The 12,786-nt window shown below is 34.9% G+C and overlaps 1 protein-coding gene across 1 annotated transcript in view; it reads left to right on the top strand.

The window, feature by feature from the left end:
- Nucleotides 1-10,019, top strand: part of LOC138693844 (kinesin-like protein KIF23) — a 32,747-nt gene extending 22,728 nt beyond the window's left edge. The window contains exons 6-8 of the mRNA XM_069817667.1: nucleotides 5,678-5,745; nucleotides 6,750-6,880; nucleotides 9,940-10,019. Coding sequence (XP_069673768.1) covers nucleotides 5,678-5,745; nucleotides 6,750-6,880; nucleotides 9,940-10,019 — 279 coding nt within the window. The remainder of the gene's footprint in view (nucleotides 1-5,677; nucleotides 5,746-6,749; nucleotides 6,881-9,939) is intronic.
- The last annotated feature ends 2,767 nt before the right edge of the window (nucleotides 10,020-12,786 follow it).

Genomic DNA, 12,786 nt, shown 5'->3' with positions numbered 1-12,786 from the left:
GCAAATAATTTATTATTATAGAGGAAGTAATTTTCTTGGGTTCATGGCAAATTTTTCAACTACTGTACTATTTGAATAAAGTAATCATAGTTGTCAAATACAAATTTTTAGGTCCGTTTAACTGGTCCTCTCCCATAGTGCTTCGTAGTCATGTCTTGATCCTTCGCGGACTGCTAAAAGAACGCTCACTGTACTGGTGGTGCATGGCTGAACAAGAATATCAGCAGAACCTTTTTTCGTCGCAGGAAATAAAGGTTCAGTCTCTTTTAAGACTTGGGAAATGACAAGGTCTTTTAATTCTTCACTTCTCAATTTCTTGTCCTTTCATATTTTATACAAAAGTTCCAATTCTGCTTCTAGGCCCTCCAAATGGTAAAAGCTATAGAATGAAGCTGTCTTTTAATGAGTAACATGTATGAAGGATGTAGATATGTCGGTACAAGGCAGGTGTATTGTCAGTAGAAAACCGTAATTCTAAAGAATCAATCAATCTTCTTAATGTATCCAGCAGTTTGCTGACAACATAAAGTCCACTATAGTCCACTGTAGTATATTCAGTTGTTTTTCACGAGAAATGAGGGGTATTTTGATCGGTGTTCATTACAGATGCCTGTTGCTAGTAGCCAGAGTTGGGGTGTAGTCAATATATATTGCAGGGCTATCTCTTCTGCAACTGATACTGATGATTTTAATTTACTTCTTTTGTGGTTTATGGATGGACAGTATAGAAGAATGTGTTCCAGATCTTCATCATGATTATTACACCACAGACAAGTAGGATTATCAGAAATGTGAAATCGGTGTAGGTACAATTGAGTGACAATGTGACCTGTTCTGGCTCTTGTTAAAAATGTTTGAACATGTCTGGGCATAGAATTCATGTTGCTGCGGTGCTACTGCCTACCAACAATTCGTGGTATATTCGAATCAAGTTCCAGTTGCTCGACGATTTGATTGCATTCTTTTAACTCTTCATCGGCGATTTTCTTCTTGATCCTCGCTATGGTGCCTAACAATTTCTACAATGCGTCAAATGTGCTGCAGGCTTTGACGATATCCAAGGTCTTGGATTGGAAAGCATTCACTACTGGTTCTAACACTGCAGAGTACTTCGCGATCAAAATGACAGCCATGATGAATAACGACTTACAAGCCACTGAATGCAACCGAAAGGCACTTTTTCTTATGGCGGCATTTTATTCGATGGAAAGGGTTTCTAATGCCTGCATTATTTTTACCAAGTGCTTTTTAAACACTCTGATGCCAGTGGCGGCTGATTGGCTGAGGCAAGTGAGGCCGGGCCTCAGTCACTTTGTTTCCTTAAACTCAAAATTGTAGTGGTGTTTAGTCATATATAACATATTATATTAGTTATTTCAATGAAGCGTATAGAGTTGTAGAAGTAGAAAACTTTGTGATGTATATAAATTGTCTTTCAGTAAAATTTGTTCCTGAGACCAGAATCGCTCTGCCAGGTCTGACTTCTGTATTTCATATGTTTCCACAGGTTTTAAGGTTGCACTCGGAAAGCTGAAACTGAGGCACATTTCTTGTGGCCTCATGTCCTAGCAGGTATTCCTCTACCCATCAGTCTTCACTTCTCCCATTCAGAACCCGGTCTTTTGTCAATGCCAGTCTCCAGTGTCGATTGGGATGAGAATAACAGTGGTGAATCGTCGTGTGGTTCACTGTGGTTATGTGTTTCGGGAAAATAGAAGTCGAAAGAAATACAAGAAATAATGATGATAATTGTAATAAATTCATTGTTAGAGTATTGTTATCAATAGGAAATAATATTGAAAAAAGGAAAGTTTTAAATTAAGACAGACCTACGCCATCACTGATAATTTTTCAGAAAGATAATCGTAAAACGCAAGCTTTCATTGCAGCCTGGTGTGAGTAACATAAATGGATCTTTAGTAATGTGGTGGGAAATAAACTTTTCTGTTGGTCGTGCTTGTTGCTGTCAAAAAACAAAACAAAAGCAAACAAAAAAGAGAGAACAGTGTGTGTACTGAAACTTCAGGAATCTGAAAAATATTTCCAGGGAAATTTCAACACAAACTTCTTTAGTTGAGCATAATATTCGTTGCTTTATAAGAATTAAATAGTTAAGCCTACTGAAATCAACTCACAGCATAGCCACTTATTTGAAGATTGACATATTATTTTTCGATGATGATGATGATGATGATGATGATGATGATGATGATGATGATGATACTTGGTTTTTAAGGAACCCGGAGGTTCATTGCCACCCTCACATAAGCCCGCCATTGGTCCCTATCCTGAGCAAGATTAATCCATTCTCTATAATCATATCCCACCTCCCTCAAATCCATTTTAATATTATCTTTCCATCTATGTCTCGGCCTCCCTAAAAGTCTTTTTCTCTCCGTCCTCCCAACTAACACACTATATGCATTTCTATATTCGCCCATACGTGCTACATGCCCTGCCCATCTCAAACGTCTGGATTTAATGTTCCTAATTATATCAGGTGAAGAATACAATGCGTGCAGTTTTGTGTTGTGTAACTTTCTCCATTCTCCTGTAACTTCAACCCTCTTAGCCCCAAATATTTTCCTAAGCAGCTTATTCCCAAACACCCTTAACCTACGATCCTCAAAGTGAGAGTCCAAGTTTCACAACCATAAAGAACAACCGGTAATATAACTGTTTTATAAATTCTAACTTTCAGATTTTTTGACAGCAGACTGGATGATAAAAGCTTCTCAACCGAATAATTACAGGCATTTCCCATATTTATTCTGTGTTTAATTTCCTCCCGAGTATCATTTATATTTGTTACTGTTGCTCCTAGATATTTGAACTTCTCCACCTCTTCAAAAGATAAATTTCCAATTTTTATATTTCCATTTCCATTTCCATTTGGTTGTTTTGTTGCCAGTTTCAGCCAGCAGACGAGGATGAAATTCCTCGCTCCATTAAACATTTATCATGACGTAGCTCCTATGATAGTCATTCGTGCTGTAATTTTTTTTTATCAATAGCTCAATGTCTAAGGAAGGCATAGAAAAAAATTCGAAATCAAAATCTTTAATAATAATAATAATAATAATAATAATAATAATAATAATAATAATAATAATAATAATAATAAAGTATTATCAATAATAAACATTTTATACGGAAGGTAGCCTGCTTAAACTACTTACTACAGGCCTCACCGAGGATTTCGGTCACCAGTTGCTACTGTCTTGTTTTTCAAACACTCTGGTCTCGCATAGGTGTGGGATGTTTGGTATCAATTTTATTCTCAATACCGACTCGCGGAAAACGTAATAATGTCCTTTATGGTTCCTACAGTATTGCAGATTTCCGGTATTGTGTTCAGATCATTTACGATCAGATTTAGTTTGTGTGAAGAGCAATGAAAGAACAGTGCGTTTTAATACTTTTCCCGCCATATTGCTTGGACCCCCATATTCTTTGCCAGACATCGTAGAACAGCCATCAAAACCCGAGCCCACGCATTTCTCGGGATCCAGTTCCTAGCTTGTGACAAATTTTTTTTTGCGTCAAGCACTTCCAGTTCAAGAAATACAACAAATTCTTCTTTGATTTCATCGGCCTCTTGTCAAAATATCGCAACCCTATGGATAACTGCTTCTTTCCCGAAATATCTGCGGTTTCATCTGCTAATAAGCTGTACATACACGTTTCTTTCACTTTAATGACGATGCTCTCTCCTTTATAGTAGTACCATATAAAGAAACGATTTGATTCTGAATGTGAAGTAGCATTTTTCAGTGATTGGTCTATTTGTGAACGGCATACATCTTTCAGCACCCTCTCGTCATTATGTTTATCCCAAAGCAGTAAATCGTTCTCCATTTTTGTTTTTCCTTTCATTTCTTTTCATAATTAAGTTGTCTAGGAGGACAGCTGCCCCCTGCTGGTCCCTTCTCTCTGATGACGTCCTTGCGAGTCAATTCAGACAATCCATGTTGAATCTTTCGTACACTACTTTTAATACTTGAATATAAATAATTGATTAAATGGCAATCTTACTCGTGTTAATTATGTAAGCATGTGTGGCTTACAGCTGTTTCGGTGCTACTTGACACCATCCTCAGATTCTACTAGATCTCGGCGCTGTGTGGCTTACAGCTGTTTCGGTGCTAGTTGACACCATCCTCAGAGCCTACTAGATCTCAGCTCAACACACAGATCAATTTCAGAACACACACACTATTTGACACAACTCTTCATCACACAAACGCACCCACACAACAGGCAGCGAATTTGAGGCGCCGAGATCTAGTAGGATCTGAGGATGGTGTCAAGTAGCACCGAAACAGCTGTAAGCTACACATGCTTACATAATTAACACGAGTAAGATTGCCATTTAATCAATTATTTAAATTCAGATAAATTTGCTAATGTTGCAATTGATACAAATAGTTTGAAATAACGTTTCAATGGATACCTAGTCATTGTGGTATACCTGGAAACGAGAAAGTCGATAATATTGCAAAACAGGCAACATATTTGCAACCAAGACCTCTTCAAGTGATATCTCTATCCCGTGCGTTTGCTTCAGTAAAGTCTCTTTTACAAACCTATGGATCAACAATTGGCTCTCTTTTGACAAAGGAAAAATTTTACAGTCTGTACAAAAGAAACCAAATGACCTGGAAATGTACAAAAACTTGCCCAGACATGTTCAAACATTTTTAACAAGAGCGAGAACAGGTCACATTGTCACACAATGGTACCTACACCGATTTCACTTTTCTGATAATCCTACTTAACTGTGATGCAATAATCATGATGAAGATCTGGAACACATTCTTCTATACTGTCCATACATAAATCATACATACCATGGACATACCATTTTGCAAATTATCCAAAGTTAAAAGTAGTCCTAACATGTTGGGCTGTAGAATGTTCAACATGTTACCACAGGAAGCACAGGAAGTGTCTCTTGACATATTCAAAGTCAAAGTGAAAACGTGGCTTTTAGAAACCCATTCTATTTTGTGCAAGAATATTTTGAATCAGAATATCAAGCTGTAGATATTTTTTAAGTTTCTTTTTCTGAATTGTATTATTATTTTGTAATATATTAGGAAATTCTCATAAATTGTTAAGTTAATTCTTGTTTTATTGTATATAAACGGAGCAAATCAAATAATATTTGTGATCAGTGTGTTACAATTTTCATCTAGATATTAGCCTATTTTTGATAATCTTGACTCTCAATTGTAAACTCTAAGGAGTATTTGTGATCATTTTGTTTTATGTTTAGTGTTGTAATAGAATAATTTTCATTTTTGCAATATAGGCCTAATTTCACACGTGTAATTTGACAATGTCATTAGCTTTTGCTATAACGACAGCTAATAAATACTATACTATACTATACTATGCTATACTATGCTATAACCATACCACAAAAGAAGTAAATTAAAATCATCAGTACCGGTACCATTTGCAGAAGAGATAGCACTGCATATATATTGACTACCGGTACACCCAATTCTGGCTACTAGCAACAGGCATCTATAATGAACACCTATCAAAATACTCCACATTTCTCGTGAAAAATAACTGAATTAGACTACAGTGGACTATAGTGGACTTTATGTTGTCAGCAAACAGCTGGATACATTGAGAAGATTGATACCAATAGTTTGTAATATTTCAGATGCATGTGGAGGAATTGCGAAAGGCAAATCAACACATACAAGAAAGGAGCACTGATGAAGAATGCAGGTACATTGTCAAATACTGTTTATTACAATAGAGGAATAAATTTAACATAAATGATTATAAAATTAATGAAGACTAGCTTAGTACAGTATTAAGCACATATCAGAAGATACGAATATTACAGGTGTTGCAAAGAAAATGTTTTAAGGGTACAAATTGTACCTGTAATTTTTGTTCTTCTCTAAAAGGAGGACTTAAAAGAGTTGCTTTTTCTTTAAACATGTTATTGACGATATTGTTAACTGACTCGATTCTTATATTAATATCTGCTTAAGGAGGAATCAATAACTTCAAAAATTAACTACTGGGTGTTCAGTTCAAAATGTGTCATGGCTCGCTGTATGTCGTCATGTGACTAGCCGATGAGCCTAGAGAATTCAATCTTCCTACACTTCCGCAGAGGCGTATTACCTAAATGCGAGAGAAGTTGCCTAGCGAGTATGGCGTTCATTCTGAAGAGTACGTACGGTAATGCCGGTAGTGGCAGGAATGTGAACTGTTTGGAAACACGTACTGAAGTGAGTTTTTTTTCTTACTGTCGGGATATGGGGAGAGGGTTAAGACGATTACTTACGTATTTGTTGACATTAACTTGGACAGTCAACATGGACATGGAGCATTTTGATTTGTGTTGTGGAATGTTGCCGTACGCAATCGATGATAACAAATACCTTGCATACGACTTGCCCGCGCAAAACACAGTTCGAAAGAGGTTATGGTAGCACACAGACTTTACAGACCGCCATCTGTTGCTACGACGTTCAAGTTATACCATACACGTTCTCAAGTTCAGATTGAACGCCTTGATTAATAGGCAACTTCTCTGACATAAAAGCTGAAACTCGCTTCAAATCGCTGACTCACAACAGTGACGTCATGACACACTTTGAAATGAACACCCAGTATATAGCAATGACTACAATAAAACCGCTATGATCACTTCAAATCATCACAACTTAATGTGTTGTTTCATTAAGTCCTGTAATTTAATTTTTTGTACATTTCAGTGTGGATGCAGTCTTCCCATCTTTAGAAATTAAAGATCCAGCAAATAATAATTTGATTCCTGATTTGTTAAATTTTCTGGAATTAAGAAGAACCCAGTATCAATCGGTGAAGAACAACTCTGAATCCAAAGGTAAAGGTTATTGAATTATTTTGTGACGTTTTATCTAATTCTGACTTCATAAAATATTTTAAGCAATGCTGCATTGAATGTGACCATTTTTTAAACTTAAAGTTTTTTATACTTAATTATATGTTCATCTTAAAATTAACTGATGATTGCAATGGAGTACGGTATCTTACATTTGCTTATAGAAATACTTGAGTTCCATATTGGATAATTATTCTTTATAGCATTACTTGAAGTCCATATTGGATAATAAATGGGATTAAAATTACTCCTGTAACTAATAGTTCGAAAGTTTCGAACGGTCACTTTCCTTGCTTCTATTTCATATTGACCCTCTACTACGATAATTCTTAGAGGAATATGTCATAAATATCTTGAAGGTGCCAATTTTTATGCTAAATTTCTTAAAAAACTGAGAATACACACTATTATGAATTCATTCAACAAGCAGAAAAATATATTAACTTATATAAAATTATAAAATACAACTATCAATTTACATTTTTGTATACAGTATATTAAATATGATGAAACATTAAAATTCTTTAAACTACCAACTTCTAAGGCTTACATACCGTACTGTGTTAGCTGTTGAAGCTTATGAAAATGAGTCTCTGGTTAATATATGCAAGTGAAAACATTCGATATCTCACTTTTAATTTTACCCAAGTAATACTGATAAAATGACATACCTGGTACCCTAAACTTTTTTTAAAAAGCTGTATAAAAGGCTTTAAAATATTTTATTTTTAACTACATCGTAGTAAAAATAATGTACTGGTAGTGTAATATTTTTATGTAGGCCCTATAAAAAATATAAAGACATATTTTAATTATAAAGAAACACAGAATTTATAAAACAGTTATATTACCGGTTGTTCTGTATGGTTGTGAAACTTGGACTCTCACTTTGACAGAGGAACAGAGATTAAGGGTGTTTGAGAATAAGGATCTTAGGAAAATATTTGGGGCTAAGAGGGATGAAGTTGCAGGAGAATGGAGAAAGTTGCACAATGCAGAACTGTAAGCATTGTATTCTTCACCTGACATAATTAGGAACATTAAATCCAGACGTTTGAGATGGGCAGGGCATGTAGAACGTATAGGCGAATCCAGTAATGCATATAGAGTGTTAGTTGGGAGGCCGGAGGGAAAAAGACCTTTGGGGAGGCCGAGACGTAGATGGGAGGATAATATTAAAATGGATTTGAGGGAGGTGGGATATGATGGTAGAGACTGGATTAATCTTGCACAGGATAGGGACCGATGGTGGGCTTATGTGAGGGTGGCAATGAACCTGTGGGTTCTTCAAAAGCCATTTGTAAGTAAGTAACACAGTAACAAGAACAGTTTTTTAATAATATGTCATTTAGGACAGGTTCCTCTGGAAGCAGGACTCAGCGGAGACATTCTTGTTTTACTCCTGGTTTGTTTACTACCACATTGCCCCTCGTTAGTAAATTGTCTATACTTATTCTAGCATATTTTGGTAAAGGCTTTGGCTTGCTTTATCATGTAGCTAGGAAATCCAATATTTATCATTATTGATCACAACTTATTACGTAATACTTCATCAAATGCCTTTTCGGAATCCACAAATAACATGAAAATATGTATGTTTAGTCGAGAGTCCGAAGACTGGTTGTAACCTTATAGTTACAAGTTAAGGTCACAAGTGACACCATCGACTGTTGAATAATGAATATACTGTACAACCATAACAAGAACAACCTCTTCTGAACTCGTGTTCTAATATTTGTTTAATATATGTTCGCTAATACTGTAATATATAATCTTCGTGGATAATCAATTAAATCCCACAACTCTAATTAAAATGGATTTGAGGGAGGTGGAATATGATGTTAGTTAGGGACTGGATTAATCTTGCTCAGGATAGGCACCGATGATGGGCTTATGTGAGGGGACAATGAACATCCGGGTTCCTTAAAAGCCATTTGTAAGTGAGTATGAGGATTTGAGTATATTCACAATCGCAAATCACTTAACTAAGAAAAATCCCTATTGAGAAAGCACGTTCAATTGCCAACAAAATAAAGTAAAGGAAACTTTTGTCTACGTAGGTTTATGACAGGTGATTGGTAGATCATTTCAAACTTGCAGATAGTGGGGCTTTTGAGATTGCTAGGAGAGTGGTGATATTCATATTTTTGTGTTCAAACCAAAACAAAAATGTTATTAACAGATGTTGCAGGCAAACATTTTCACTTCGCAGCAGAAATGTTTTTGTTTAAGAATCTTCAAACTCGTACATCTTACTACAATGTTCTTTCACATGTTTAATACTATCAAAAAGATGCTGCTAAAATGCACTATATCTTTTATTTTAGATCCAGTCAGTGGGACCTTACTTCCCTACAAAAGCACGCATTAGTATTTGCTGACAATGGACGCGAGAAATTTACTATTTGGTATTTACTCACTGATTCATATGCAATCATAAAGATAAGATTCAATAATTTTAGTTATTTTTTGATCATTCAATTTATGTCCAAATAATCAATAATTTAAAATTTGAAAGTCTACTTTAATCTCCACCATTATGAAGCAAATGTCTTCTGATTATAACAGCTGCTAGGTTGGCAACGCTGATATTTAGTTGTGATTTTAATTTTGTGTAGTGCAGGTTTTGCGTCTTACTTTGTCTGAGAATACTTAAAATTGTTGACTCGTGATATTTGGAAAATTTCGATTACCGGTACCCCTTTCCAAGTATAGGGTATACCGGTACATTATTCCTCATATCCATTCTAATGTAGCTATATTGCATGTCTACCAGCATATATATGTTTATTACTTTCAGGAATCTTTAATTTTATTTCTACACTTGTTTGCTTACTTCATTATTCACTTTCTGATACAGTAATGTGTACATTGATTTTGTCATTGTCCTCAAAAATTAAAAAGAACTAAATCAATAATTATAATTAATGTCATAGCAAATTAGATTAATTACAATTAATATTGGAGAACTGAAGCTAATTATAATTCATATTAGAACTACATCTAATTTTGATTACATTAGAACTATATTCATTTCTTAGTCATCAGCACCATCATCATCATCATCATCCTTGCATGTATTGGGCCTAGTGGCCCAGTTCAGTCTCTTGCCAATGCTTGAATGGTCTGCCCAAGGATCTCTTGCCCACAGGATGGTAATTTAAAATTTGGCGTGGAATTCTAGAACGAGGCATTCAGATGACATGTGACTTCCAGTTTTGTCTGTATTTCTGTAGGTATTCCGTAATCAGTTCAATCTGCAGTTCTTTCATAATGTCAAAATTTTTAATGTGATCCATTCTCGTGTATCCTGCTGGACGACGCATATATCTCATTTCTGCCGTCATTAATCTTTGTGAATCAATATTACGAATCGTCCAAGCTTCACTACCAAAACAGAGTATAGGTCTGCCCAATGTTTTATAAATTCTGGTGCGCGTGTGTTTTTGTACTAAGGTTGGTTTGAATATCTGATTAATTATCCCCATTGCTCTGTTGAATTTAATAATTTTCTCATTCAAATCCTTTTCTTCTTCATATGAAATTTGGTAACTGAGATAACTAAAATTTTTGACTTGTTCGATGATCTTATTATTGATGCATATTTTGCTACGGACTGGTTCCTTTCCTAAAAAAGCCATCACTTTAGATTTGTCAGTTGAAATTTCCAAATTGAAACTTTCTGCCATTTGATTAAAGTTGTAAACCAAACGTTGTAAATTATCTTCTGAAGTTGCCATAAACACAATATCATCAGCAAATAATAAAGTATCTATTTGGGACAAACGACTTATCGGTATACTTCCATGTGGCTTCAATCTCCATTCCTTAATAATGTGATTCATGTATAGGCCTGTTATAAATAATAGAGGAGATAAATTACAACCTTGTCTCACTCCTTGATTTATTCGTTTCCATTCTGAATATTTGTTTTCAATCCTAACCTGTATATGATTATTGTTATAAATATTGTAAATAGCTGTTATTAATTGATTTGGAGTACCATCAAGTGCTAAAATATTCAATAATTTGTTTCTATCTACTCTGTCGAAGTCTTTCTTCATATCAATAAATGCCAGGTGGGTTTCAATATTAAATTCTCTGTTTTTCGATCAAAAGCTTCTCATGATCTACCTTTTCGGAATCCATTTTGTGCTTCATCCAGTGTAGTGTCATAAAATTGGTTCAATTTAATTTTTAGTAATTTGGTGTAAATTTTGTAGCTAGAAATGAGAAGGCTTATTCCTCTAAAGTTATCACATTTGCTTATAACACCTTTTTTGTGTGCCAGAATTACTATTGCTCTTTGCCAACTTTCTGGTGGAGGATTCTCATCATTAAATATTCTGTTCAAGAAAAGTAAAAATCTATTATTAAGGGGGGATGTAGGGCGGATATGACCAAAAATCACATTTTTTAAAAAGTGATTTAAAATAAACTTTATAGTCTTGAGAATGTGTCCACAAAATTTTACGGCCGAATTCCAATTATAAATGGGCTTTAAAAATTTAAAGAGCCATGGCCGCTCTGTGCCACGCCCACTTTTTTACCAAATACTCCAGTCATCCTTCATTTTCTCTCTTTTTGTACATGCAAACGCTTGGAAAGGCTGTATGTTTGAGTGTAGATGGCTGTGAGCAGGAGTACCACGTGTATTTTAGGCGGGAAGAGCATACTTGCTTTGATTTCTTGGTTTGGAGGTAGAGATGAGCTTAAACGATATTTTCAAGTATCTGTGACAACTGTGACTGTGACAATTAAATATCTGTGACTTTTATCTGTGATTTTGTCACACCGATATTTTATATCGATAAGTAAGCACAATATGCATGAATTACACCGATATTTTGTCACACCGATAAAAACTAGCAGGAAATATTGAAGAGCAATGAAATGTGAATGCGATTTCTCTATACGCGCCACACATCAGTGATTTATATGAGAAAATCCAACAAATAAATTATGTACATGTACCATTAATAAATAAATAAATGTCAAAAGTTAACCTCTTGTACCAAGAGGTTATATTATAAATATTGAATCAATTGATCATTTTTAAATGTAGTTGGATATGGAGAAATTGAGGTTATGTGATTATCCTAATCGTTTTAAAAATTGATCATTTTTATTGTATATAATATAATGGAAGTCGTGCATTAACATTATAATATTCAGTCATAGAATAAAAATTAACGAAACATAAGTATTCGGAAAAACATTGGAAAATAATTACGAAACAAAACAGTTGTTCAGATAGGATTTTACAAAAGATAAAGTGGTACTGGTAATCAATGGTATTATTTAAATCGTGTAATCACTACATCATTTATAATAAGACGGTAAAACTAGCGCTGAAGTAGTTTTTGCGATTTCGGACGTGAAAATCGTTGCATTTATAAGGAATTTTTTGTGGAGATGCAGTTGATCGGGTTAAACTAGCGCTGAGGTAGTTTCGGTGATATCGGAAATGAAAATCGTTGAATTTGATTTTTTGTGGAGATGCAGGTGATCGTATATGCAAGGCATAGCAAAGCCTAAACTAACCAAACCTAATCTGTCACAGATTCGTATATGTAAGGTGTATGCACGGAGTACGAAGAGAACTACCTCAACGCTAGTTTAGTTGTTGATCGTATATGTCAAGGCATAATAAAAGCTTAAACTAACCAAACCTGACCTGTCACAGATTCGTATATGCGAAGTGTATAAGGGGAATACGAAGAAAACTACCTCAAGGTTAGTTTAGTCAAATAAGTTGCCCACCATATTAGCCAGTTTTGTCTCGTTCGGTTTTAATACTATAGGTACTGTTGTCGGCTTCTGAGAAATGCTTCGAAAGTTCGGAAGAGCATAACGTTCAGTGACATTATTAAGATAATGTTGTAGGC

This window comes from Periplaneta americana, unplaced genomic scaffold, assembly GCF_040183065.1.
Source record: "Periplaneta americana isolate PAMFEO1 unplaced genomic scaffold, P.americana_PAMFEO1_priV1 scaffold_23, whole genome shotgun sequence".
In the NCBI taxonomy this organism is placed as follows: Eukaryota; Metazoa; Arthropoda; class Insecta; order Blattodea; family Blattidae; genus Periplaneta; species Periplaneta americana.
Note: the sequence above shows the minus strand (reverse complement) of the source record. Positions and strands in the feature narration are given on the sequence as shown.